This window comes from Montipora capricornis, chromosome 11 (assembly GCF_036669925.1).
Source record: "Montipora capricornis isolate CH-2021 chromosome 11, ASM3666992v2, whole genome shotgun sequence".
NCBI lineage: Eukaryota > Metazoa > Cnidaria > Anthozoa > Scleractinia > Acroporidae > Montipora > Montipora capricornis.
This window is the reverse complement of record NC_090893.1, coordinates 12774076-12786575: the sequence shown is the minus strand read 5'-3', so window position 1 is coordinate 12786575 and position 12500 is coordinate 12774076. Positions and strand designations below refer to the sequence as shown.

Sequence of the window (12500 nt, the reverse complement as noted above, 5' to 3'; positions counted from 1 at the left end):
AGCTGAGCATTTGACCCTAATCACCAAAATTTCCTGGTCTTTGATAGCACCGCAGAGACAACAAGCCACCATAATCTTAAAATGATTTATCTCGTTTATTTGATACATACTCCATAGAGAGTTCTACTTAATTACAAAAAGAAAGATGTACAACTATGTTGAAATGGGTGGTGTTATAAAAAAAAATTAACTGGTTTGAAAAAAATGTACTGGTTCCAAAATTTTAGACAGGTTTAAAAAATTAAACCAGAGGTCAAAATTGAACTACAACATACATATATATTTAGGGTATCTGTAACATGGTACCTTGTGGTTACCTTACCTGATCTGCATTGCACTGTAGCTGTAAATGTAAACCATCTCTTATGTGTCGCTCCATTATTGTTAGAAGTCTCATCAAATCTTCACATGGAACCTTTCCAAGGATGGGATAATGAAATTCAAATCACAAAAATCAAAACAAGTACAATAGTAATAACATTTAATATTAAAATAAGAAGCAACCAGAAACACCATACCTTGTGTAAAATTTCCAAAGACTTCAACTTAGCTGTTTCTGTGTAGAATTCTGAAACTGCAGATTGTGAAAGTAGGGTTTCTGGGTTTGGTTCCTGATCATCTACAAAGGAGAAAAAACAAGACAGCATTAAAATTTTAACTGTGCATCATTGCCACGATTACCAGCAGGGGGCCAAGACAGACTGAAAGGGGTAGTGTTATGGATTGTTAGTAAAAATCTGGAAAGCAAAGGAGACCTGCTTACCGATTGCAAACGAAAATTAATGGCCAAATTTTCTTCAAAACAGGTATTTTTGCACACAGAAACCATTCTTTAGTGTTTTTGTTACACTTAGCCAAGATTAAAGTGGATGCCATTTTGAAAACGTCGGTCCGATGTTTTCAAAATTTCCCCTTGCATCTTAGATGAACTCCGTAATAACTTAGTGTGGCTCATTCTTCTTTTAAATTGTAATCGATTTTTATCTCATGGCGATGATCTAGCAGCAATTTAAGATGGAAAAAAATCACTGAAAATTGATTTACTAAATTTATGGTCAAAATAAATGGGATAATTCCCATGATACTGCCCCTTTAAATGAAAGGAAAGAGGCAACAGATCAGAGTACAATAAATACTAGGTGGCCAACACTTTCGTGTGATATACCCTGGAATATCCCATGAGTCACTTGTATTTTCTTGGTATACACATTCACCTAAAGGCTTATGTGTATACCAAGAAAATTTAAGTGACTACTGGGATAATCCACGGTATACTACATGTACAAGAAAGGGTTGCATAACTATTTTATACCATGCCATAGAAAATAAAGTGGCCAGCAAGGCACAATGGGAAGGTTGGGCATGATACCATTGAATAGGCCTTTTGCAACAAATGATCACATGGTACAAAATCCGCCATGCTGGAGGGCAAGCTCATTATTGTTCCCCTACTGGGGCATTAAAACAAAGGCAATTCAAGCCTGACTGGTTCAGGTCTCTTTGTTTTAATGTCCCAGTGGGGGAATAATAATGAGCTTGCCCTCCAGCATGGCGGATTTTGTACCATGTGATCGTTTGTTGCAAAAGGCCTATTGCACTGGTGGATGGGAAGGTTCAGTGGAATACTGACGAATGTACAACGGCTTTCCTGAATTCTGATTGGCTGTATTTTCTATAACATAGGTATAATACAGGATACATACCCACATCATGAAAGCTTGGTGCATCACACTCATCATCAAATTCAAACAGGTTCTCAAGCAAATCTCCAAATTTCTTGAAAGCTGGCGATTCCATAATGTCTGAAAAATTGATGATATTAGTGTCAGAAAAAAAATGTATTAATTGTCAAATCAATCTTTAATTAATACTGGTACAGTAAGTATTGGTGACATAACCAAATGCAACAACATTCAAAACATTAACAATTACCCTCAGATTCAACAGTCTCTAATTGCTTCCTTTGTTTCTTACTTTTGCTTTTCTTCTTGGGAGGGGCTGGAAGATGAAATCGTTTCCAAGTGTAAAAATCATCAATTCTGAAAAACTACAACAATGTCACATATATTATTATTTCCTATACATAATTTGATTAACACTACACCTTCTTCCAAATCATGACTTCTATTGTAGTGTGATTTTTCTTCACTGGACCTTCGCCTCTTCTTCATTCTTTCCAATTCACTCTCACTTCCAGGTATAACTTCCCTCACTTGATGGGTTTCCACCTCCTTAGAACCTCTTCGCTGTTTTATTTTCGTAATAACCAGTTTTGGAACATACAGCTGTATTCCTTTAAGAGTTGGAGAAAGTTCCAGTGTTGGAGATAAGCTTTTACAACTCTCTTCGCACCCATCATTCGGTGACATTGGTTTATCAGTTCTATTTGGTGTCCGGTGATTTTGAATATTCAGGTCCATTGCTGACATTGGTGCTAATGTTTGCCCTTCATTCAAAAGCTCTGCGCCAATTATGTCTCTTTCTGCGTTTTGCTCCTCCACTGACCTCCAGCTCAATTTTGATGGCCATTGTTGTGAGCACTTAGGGTCAGGGAGCTGTGAATCTGTTCCCGAGCTTTCTACTTGTGACACACAGTCACTGATTTGACCACGGTTGTTTTCAACATCCACCTCTGACTTACTTCTCGATGATTTTCTTCTCTTCTTTGGTTTAGAATGGCAGCTGCTAGTTCTGTTCAAGTCAACTTCTTGATGATGAATGGCTTTCGGTTGTTCAACAGTTCCTGAATAAGCCATTCTTTGTTTTTCAGTTAATGCATCAAGTTGCTGTGATGCTTGTCCCAGAACTGATGCATCAAAGTTGAACCCATTCTGAGCAACAAGTGCTTGTAATGCACTCATGCTATCATATTCAATCTGGTTGTAAACATCTACTGATGTGTTTTGAACTTGTGATTGTGTGGCATGGCGATAAAATTCTTGGTCATTTAAATTTCTTCTCACAGCTGGTGGCAAATCAAATTTCCTTTGTCCCTTTTTCTGATGAGGAGCCGTCACTGCACCTAAATGTACAAAGTACAACATGCCCTCTTTGATATAATTTATTTCAAAATAATATATTATCCAACAATCTGCTATAATACGAATGCTACACTATGCTATCTTAACAGCTTTTGCGTCAAGATTAATACTAAAGGCAAATGTTGGTATTTTTATCAGCAATGAAGGGAGATCAACCATGTACCTGTTGTGGTTCAAATTTCTTCTTGGTTTAAAATTCTCCAAACCACTTCAATTTTGATTTTCCTTTGTTTCAGATTATGACAATGAATATTAGACAAAGAAAATTCAAAATTGACCTGGTTTGGAAAATTTCAAACCTAGAAAAAAATTGAACCACCATGTACCCACTGCCCCATCTGACTCCCAGGGGTTCCCTACTGATGAGTAAAATTGTCTGGCATTAGACAGAGTAAAATACTAAGTATGGCTGGTTCAGGCTGGCCTGGGAGTCAAAGGGTTAACTAGTGTGGTTACACAGAAAACCATTTGCTCACTGGGAAATACCCGGTTAAAGTTTGTTCACCAAAATTAGGGGTTGATATCGGCAGGGGTGACTGGAAATACAATGTAAACCCATGCTGTAGACCTTGGAGAGTCAGGCTGGCAAAGCAGTTATCACTTGCACCTTGCACCTCTCCAATCATAATTTATGTGGACTACGTTTCAGTCCATATCAGCCTGACTTAAGGGTAAGCGTCCAGTTTTTATCCTTTCTCAAATTCAACTTGTGGTGGTGCTTTGCTCCTCAATATCATTACACATGAACTGTATAGCATCTGTCAGACATGGAGCCTTTTACATTGTCTGCTCTTTGCCCAATCTTAACTTGTCCCATAACTCCAAATAGAAACGTCTTGCTTCCACAATGTAAATCTTTGTACTAACTTAGCCATACCTGATCCAAATATAGACATATACATCAACAATGCAAATTGCAAGTAAATGCGACAACAAAAAATAGAATAATAAGGCCAACCATGATTAAGGTCTGGAATGTCTTGTTTTGTTTTAAGCTGTGGTTCACTGTTGGAAAGGCCCTGTCTCATTCGTCTTGTTTTAAGAGGTGATAGTGTCTGTGTAGGACTGAGTTGCATCAAATGTGCAGTTGGTGAACTGCCATTAACAAGCAGTGGATTCTCAGCTGATGACAAAAAGAAAACAACAACACATACAGTGTAAATACTACATGTAGTAAGACTATTGGTATGCAGCTTAGTAATACCATGATCACAGTTTATGCCACATTTCTTTTTTTTTTGCCAGGTCAAGTACTAGAGCTAAAACTGTATTGCATTCATCACTGCTTGTACAGCTGCAAGGATGATGAACATGTACAACCTACATGTAATAATATTCTCTGAGGACCTTGATTTGAACCTTTTAATCAAAATATTTACAGCATAGTACTAACACGTAGCACTATTATTTTACAGAAATCCCTGAGACCCTTGCAGTGGCTGCAGCAAGATTACTGCATTATCTTGTTGAACTTATAAAAATACATGTAGATACAGGGATCACACATTTTTAAGCATGCCAAGAAAAATCTGAAAAATGCACAATCAAAAGTTTAACACATCCCAGGATGCAAGATATAGAGTTAAATACCAAACAGAATTTGATTTAAGTCGACGATAAATTTTGATGCTTAATTAAGTGATGTGTAGAAAACCAAAAAGAGAGAAAAACGGACTGACGAAGGTCAAAGACAAGTTAATTTGTTGATTCATAGCTAAAAACTTTGTAAAACAGCATACTAGAAACTTGAACATTAACAGATCAATGATTTGTACTGTAAGGCCTCTGTAAGATCTGCAAATTCTACTAATTATTCATTCATGAGTGGAAGCAAACCAGCAATTATTGTTTATCACATGAATTAGGTGGATCATGAAAGTAAAGCAACAGTATTGCTTCAGCAAGAACTGTTTAAATCTGCCAATGGTCATACTAGGAAAGTGAGTGATGATTCCCTCGTCAAGAAAACTGGAACATCAGCAACCCCAATTTTTTCAGACATGTGGGTCTGAAGGAACATGATTAAAAAAACCCTTACACTTGTAATCCCTGCATGTACCTATAGGGTTTCCAATGTTTGGTTGGACTGCTGTAATCATTCCTGTATATTGAGAGTATGCTGTTGGTCTGTTTTGTATTGTAACCTGATGAGGACCAGCTGCCATCTGATGCACTCTGCCAACATGGTCTGAGGGACTGTGCTGGACAGCCTGTTGATAGGGTGACTGTGGTTGTGCAGAACCTGGTGAACCTGCATAAAGAGGGGATCTTACTTTTGTAGGACTGACTCTGTGATGGTTTGTAAAATGGTTGTAACCAGCCGGAGAGTAGGCTGTGAAAATAAAGAAAAATTTTGTCCAGTACAATACTAAAGAAATAAAATGATAATAATAATAGTAAAGAAATACAAACAGGCTCTGGTCAATAAAGAAATTTAATTTTGCAGTTCAAATTTTTTTTTGGTTTAAAATTTGTAAAACTAGTTCAGTTTTGATTATTCTTTGTCTATTACATGTTGTATTCCTTATCATAACCTGAAACAAAGGAAAATCAAAATTGAACTGGTTTAAAAAATTTGAACCACAACAAATTATACAATACATAAAAATGATCACTCTATCCTGTGACTCTATGCCCTGAATCATTATCCGACTATACAACTTTGCAATTCGCTCTGACGAAGGGTTAACACTTGAAACATCAGCTTTCTAATTTCTTTATGGTATTCTCTTTACCATATCAACTCAGCTGATAAACTCATTTCTGTGTTTCAATTGTCCATGGATGCAGCACTACACGTTCTTTAGAATTGAATCCCTTTATCCATTACACAGACTCAACTACACTAGGAAATACAAAAACCAAAAACTAGGGACACAGAATTTTTATTATAGCCAATTTGGTTTTTCAACAGCTAGGAGTAGTAAAGGGATAAGTTACAGGTAAATAAAAAACAACAACAACAAGAGCTGGACATTATTCTGATCAAACACATGGAGAGACAGAAAATATAAAGGAAATATCAACTAAAAATCTCAGGTTCCCTGCGGGTACACTGTCTTTGGTGCTTATCTCCAATGGTGACTGCAATCTCAAAATATATATTTTTTCCCTTAAAAAGTGGATTCTTGGTTTGTTTGAAGTTCAATTTTATCTCACCTTTGACAAAGGACATTCTTTTCATAATTGACTGTATCTTAAAAGTACTTGCCAATTTAAAGAGGACAGGTATTAAGTGGACCTAGATGTTGTTAACCATTCCACTCCAGAAGCAGCTCCCATTGACACAAAATTGTGTGGCAATAGACAGAGTAACACAATCAAATGGGCCTCTGGTCCATCAACCCACTTGTGAACATGAAATTTCCATGCATTAACAATTTTAACTACACTTTTTTTATATCTTGGAGAAATACCCCTTACTAACCCAGTTAGAGGTCTGTACTGTAAGTTACAAACCAAGTTTTTTTAATTGATTTATGGCACAAGCGCAAAGTGCATGGGCCAAAAATCAACAGGAAAAAATGAGGATCTGCAACAGTACAGACCCAGAAAACGAGGTTAGTAAGCTTTTTCATTATATCTCTAAGGTAATCAGGCACATGGGAAAGGAAACTAGTTGAAGCAAGCAGAAGGTTCAACTGCCATTAAGATTGCCACATCAAAATCTGAAAAACAAATGATTCTTCTTGGCTTTTTGAAATAGTTGCTGGAAATATTCAAACGGTTTTAAACGTTTATGTAACGTAAACAACAGAAAAAACCTGCTAGAGAATGTTTTATTAAGCAGGCCGTACAGCGTGCAGTACTGTAGAATATAGCCTGCCAATCACAGTGCACATACTAACTGAGAGATATAACAAGGGATATAAACCAATTCTATGAAACAAGCTCTTTCTAAAATTAAGATGTACAATTTAGTTTATTAAATAAATAAAAAACAATATTTAGTACCCTTAGGGTCCTGGTAGCACTCAGTCAATGTATTTACTGGATGACTGAACACCTTTGGTGTCTGTGAAAAAATTGCTTGTAAAAGTAGGGGACCTTCCTCATAAGATATATTATCATCTTGCCTTACATCATCCTTGAAAGTCCTGCAAAATAATTAATAATTGTTTAAGTGTCAAAACCCCTATCAGGTGATCAACAAAGGTTTATTTTACAGCTACCTTATAGTTACGAAACAACAAATGGTAATCCACTACATGTAAGTGTGAACTTTTGAGCAGCGATTCCATAAAGATTATAGCTTATTACCGGTACCCCGCTAGCAGTCTCCTTTTTTGTATTTATATCGTGAATGCTACATGTGCTGTAGTTGATGATCGTTATAATTACACGTGAATACTCAACGTCTTTATATAATAAATTCTTCAAAGCTGTTCTCTCCTATTCGTAATTGTACTTACAACTGGTCAGTAGTGGACTTGGAGATTTGAAGTGCCTGTGAGAGCTGTTGAACCAGTGCATGATCTGGTCGGGTGAGAATTTCTCGTGCTTCTTCAGCAACTTTTGGGCTGTGTAGCAAGGTCTCTTTCCTTTTCGCAGATGAGGGCGTAGGAAGAGGAAGCTCTGGGAGAACTAAAAAAGGAGAAGCTTTGGTAAACGAATTCAGTTCATTAAGAAACAAGCTTTAGCTTAGATTGTCCTAAGCTGAATCAAAATGCAGAAGTCACTTAACCCAGACGTGTTATCACTCACAGAATAAACACATTGGACGCACACTTTACATTCATTGCCATCTTTAAAAAGTTTTATAATTCATGATACTTGGCATTAAGTTGATTTATTAAATCATTAAATTGACAATTTGAACTTACGATCGGTGAGACTAGTGATCCCAGCAAGTGTTGCAATTGGCACGCTTGTATTCATACTCCCCAAACAATTAAGCCACCACTCACGGAAAAATAAAACAGGGTGGAAAGACAGTTGACAAAAAGTAATTAGGGGATGAATTTTATCCCATTATAAAGACGTCCTGATGAAAACGTTGTAAAATTTCTCAGCAGCAGCCATGTTTCACAACAATGGCGGGAAGAAACCAGCACCATTTGAAACCACACCATGTCACCGCGGCCGCTGTTGATCCGGGGTATTCATTTCAAAGAGAGACTGGTACTACCCGTAAATCGGATTCCTTGCAGCAGTAGTCGCAGCTGTATACAGTCCAAAGTGCTTGGGCTAGCTGTGGTAGAATTAGTAACTGTAGTGCCCATATGGCAGTTGTAGCTTGTGTCCGAATGTAAAAATACTAAAATTGCGTCCATAACTGCGAGGATCATAGCTCTACTTGATTTCATATCCGCAGTTTAGTATATGATTCATTTCATGTATCATTTCGTTAATTAGAACTTGAGTGAGCAATCACATTTTCAGAATCTAAAGAAAAAAAGGAAGTGATTTTTTTAAACATAGTAGCACTTTAAAGTAAACTATTCAGGAAAAATTCCCATTCTAAGAAATCTCAAAACTGTTTTGGGACGCTGCCCATTCTCTAAGGGTATCTGTTCTTTGTGAACGATTTTAGCATAGCTAACCCTAACCATTAAAATTCGGATTTTTCACTCTTTTTAATATGGCAGAAGTACTCATTCATTGGAATTCCTAGGACGCGTGGAAGTTGTATCAAAACAATGATTTCTAGCTGTTCCATAAACACGAAATTATGCTCTGCTGAATCACTTCTCTTAACATGTTTTAAAACTCCACGAGACTTTCTGGAGCAAGCAAAAACTCCGCCCCCAAGAACAATGGGACTTCCGTTTAACGATTCATCCTCATAACTGTGAGGATCATAGCTTCACTTGATTTCATATCCACAGTTCAATAGATGATTCATTTCATATATCAAATCATCGTTGATTCATTCATCACGGGAACAATAGAACCCGCAAATGACCAGTTCCAAACGTTCAAACCACGTTGAAGTCCTGAATTTGTCAGGCTTCTCTACGCAATTGCTAAATTTGCGTTCATAACTGCGAGGATCATAGCTTCACTTGATCATCCTTTGTTCTCGCATCGGTGGACACTTACCGCGCTTGTTTAAATTAATTTGTCCGCAAATATGTTTCAAACTGCGGTGGCGGTAGTGGCTGTTTTTAATCAGTCTAAGGATGATGATGAGTCTCTATTCTTACTTTGGTTTAATACCTTTATTTCTGACAATTTCGCTTCACATAAATAGTAGTACAGTATTAATGAACAAAATGATATATGAAATGAATCATACACTGAACTGCGGATATGAAATCAAGTAAAGCTATGATCCTTGCAGTTATGGACGCAATTTTAGCAATTGCGTAGAGAAGTCTGAAAAATTCAGGACTTCAAGTCCTTAAGAGGATCATAGCTTTACTTGATTAGATACAGTTTTGTTTTCAGTTGAATATTATAGTTTCCGCGATTAAGTAGCTTATGATGTTCTGCTAGGAAGTCATACATGGGCTCGAACTTCCGCTTAAACTTTCGCTCTAAAAGTTCTGTACATACCTGCCTTGTTCCGTCATTTATGAATAAATCATTACAACTTATGTTAATGGTTTCCTTGTTAAGTGGGATGTTTCTTATGAGATTTCATAGGCCTCCGACAAAGTGAAAGTATCTGGTTAACTTTTAAGTGGAGGCTCCACTGTCAGCCAATCAAAGGTAAATTAGGGAACTGGTCACCAAATGAACTCTTGGACCTCGTTGCAGGTTTCAGTTTAACGCTACACTTAAGAATAACTAATCTTAGAATTACAATTAAAGACGACACAGCTTGGAAACAGACCGGTTCTTTTAGTTTTCATCTGAATCTTAACTTGTGACCCAAGGAAATTTTCATGGACAAAAATAGGAAAAGGCTCTTTGGATACTAAGTTGCAGGAACCGTCACTACGTCGGTTTGGTTTTTATTGTCTATCATGAGTCTTGTCTAAAATGGTACGAGAGGATCAGCTGGGTCAAGGCAATTGATCATAAGCTTTTTACTTGCCACTGCATCTCTGCGACTTAAATTGTGTCTCCTGGCATCAACTGCACCAACACAATTAATTCATCTCAACTGTAAACAGCAGCCGGGGCGGTAATGTCAAAAAGTAATTCTCAGGATGCCCCTCACACATCGAACGCTTTTTCAAAACTTTGTCCTCAATACAAAGATCGCATTTTCCATTGTCTCTTTTATTTCTTTTTTGAAACTTCTTTTAGCTTCAAAATGTTCTTTTTTCCCGTTTACTGGCAGCAGATGGGCTTGTCTCCGACGCAAATTGGTATTTTACGGGCCTTTTGGGGCGTTGGATATTCTGTAGGAGCGGTGCTATTTGGGAAAATGGCAAACAAATGGAAAATCCGCAAAGGCTTACTATTGATGAGCATCGCTGCCACAGTTATAACGCCACTAGTATCCTTGCTTCCGCGAAGAACTCATGATAACTGTGTCCTGCGATCACAAAAAATAGCAACGTCAGATTTTTTACGACGCACAAGCCTTAGTCAGAGACGTTTTCACTCAAACAGAGCCTTCACTAACATTACGCATTTTAGTCAACCAAGCGAAAATCACCTTAAAAATGACATTGCCCATGGTCTCAAAAATTTCAATGAGAAAAATAGCAATGGGAGTGGTACGAAACGTAAGAGAAGCTTGAAAAAAGATATCAGTGGTGGTTTGACAAAGTACGGATCGCAGAGTCTCGTTCAGGAAGGCAGGGTTCCCGACTATTATCGGAACACCAAACAGATGACCCAACGACTTCCACGACAGCTTCAAGGTGACCAAGGAAAACAATTTGTCTTAGAAAAAAACTTAAGGGACATTAAAAACATCTTCATAATGTTCATCTTTATCGTATTCATTGGAGAATTCCTTTCTTCTCCAGCTTTTAATCTGGCGAATGCTGAAATTGTTGAATTCCTTGGGGAAAAAAGTCGAGAATTCGGTAAAATCCGGCTATGGGGGCCAATTGGACACATGATAACTGCACCTTCCACAGCAATACTAGTCACTCATTTCCATTACATGCTCTGTGGAGAGTACCAGGATAGCTTTGTTATTGTCTTTATTGTTATTGCTGCCATGGCCGCGTGTGCTTTCCTGTCTGTGACTCAATTCCGATCTGAACAGAAATCCGCGAACAATAAAATCGATAAAAAGGAAGACAACGGAACCCCGATTAGCTTAACAACATTTTTTGCTCAATACCAAAACCTCGTATTTATCATCATGACTTTCTTGGTTGGATGTTTCGATGGTGTAGTTTTGACATTCGGATTTTGGTATACAAAAACCCTGGATGTTTCCATAGCAACACTAGTATTTGGTTTCTCCAGAATGACTTGCTCAGCTGTTAGTGTGATTTTTCTGGGATCCATTGGAATGTGTGTTGAGCGAACAGGATATTCCGGTGTTATCGCATTTTCAATGTTACTGTTTTTGTCTTGGTTTATTGGCATGTCATTCATGAAAAATCCATGGCTTATGCTCATTTTTGAGACAATTGGCTACGTAGCCTATGTGGTCGGGTTTACAGGGTTCATAAGCTATTTTGGAGAGGTTACACCAAGTCATTTGACCGACACAGTTCAAGGTAGGTTGTCAATGTAATGATGACAGTAACATAAACTAAAACAAACGACAAAAAAAGCTAATTACCAAGATTATTAAAACCAAGAAGTTTTCACTTTGTAAACAAAGGAGAGAGAGAACTCTGCAGAAATTAGAAGGATCTATCAAGCCATACTTTTCCACTCTGCAGGTTTCATAAGATTATCCGAATCTAGCCGGTTTTTAGTAGCTGCACCTGCTCAAGAACACATTGAAGCACAAGTTACCACAGCTGACAGGCATCAGCCGTGTTTTGGCGAAAAGAGACCGAAGAAGTAATATTATATTTTTCCTTTAACCCTTGTGTTTTTGGTTTAACGGATTACGAGCCAAGGTTTCCATGACTTCCGTAACAAAAATAAAGCCAATGGAGGTCTTGACTGATACGGCACGCAAACCAAAGAAACTCATGTCCGGCTGCTTTATCTCCAATGTTGTTACACCACTTGTCTAACCGATGATCCTCTCATTTTCTGTTCCATTGTAGGTGGAGTAAACAGCCTTTTCATTGGAGTGGGGTGCGGAATAGGGACTGCCTTGTGCGGTTTTTTAATCGATCAATTTAGCGCCGTCAGCGCATTTCGTTTATGTGCCATTGGGACTATTTTTGTACTCGTGCTTTTTGCCGTTTCACAAGTAGCATATTTTTGTTTAAAACAGCCAAAATTTGTTCAAAGGGAAGAGATAGGTTCTTAGTTTGTTCATAATCGAGATGTCGCTCCAATTAAGCACGGATGGCGGCAAATAGAAAAAGAAAGATATCAAGCACCCTTTACCCTCTCCCCAACACACAACCGTTGACTAAAGAAAGGACCTTATAGAGTACATACAAAAGAATCATATATGGATAGGACGTGCCATGTGGA

At 37.7% G+C, this 12500-nt stretch overlaps 2 protein-coding genes across 3 annotated transcripts in view; one reads left to right on the top strand and one right to left on the bottom strand.

Annotated features, from left to right (window-relative positions):
* The window catches only part of LOC138023579 (nipped-B-like protein), a 33516-nt gene extending 25416 nt beyond the window's left edge, over nt 1–8100 (bottom strand). Inside the window, exons 1-10 of one of the 2 annotated variants that reach the window (XM_068870587.1) lie at nt 7865–8100; nt 7454–7625; nt 6996–7138; nt 5101–5373; nt 4000–4164; nt 2105–3022; nt 1933–1998; nt 1704–1802; nt 519–619; nt 323–415 (exon numbers count right to left, since the gene is read on the bottom strand). In XM_068870587.1, the coding sequence (XP_068726688.1) occupies nt 323–415; nt 519–619; nt 1704–1802; nt 1933–1998; nt 2105–3022; nt 4000–4164; nt 5101–5373; nt 6996–7138; nt 7454–7625; nt 7865–7919 (2085 nt within the window). In that variant the 5' untranslated portion in view covers nt 7920–8100. The remainder of the gene's footprint in view (nt 1–322; nt 416–518; nt 620–1703; nt 1803–1932; nt 1999–2104; nt 3023–3999; nt 4165–5100; nt 5374–6995; nt 7139–7453; nt 7626–7864) is intronic. The other variant, XM_068870588.1, reaches the window with a different exon arrangement.
* A 1727-nt stretch (nt 8101–9827) lies between these two features.
* The window catches only part of LOC138024474 (major facilitator superfamily domain-containing protein 6-like), a 2895-nt gene continuing 222 nt past the window's right edge, over nt 9828–12500 (top strand). The window contains exons 1-2 of the mRNA XM_068871680.1: nt 9828–11617; nt 12122–12500. The exon at nt 12122–12500 is cut by the window's right edge and continues 222 nt beyond it. Of these exons, the coding sequence (XP_068727781.1) occupies nt 10117–11617; nt 12122–12330 (1710 nt within the window). The 5' untranslated portion in view covers nt 9828–10116 and the 3' untranslated portion in view covers nt 12331–12500. The remainder of the gene's footprint in view (nt 11618–12121) is intronic.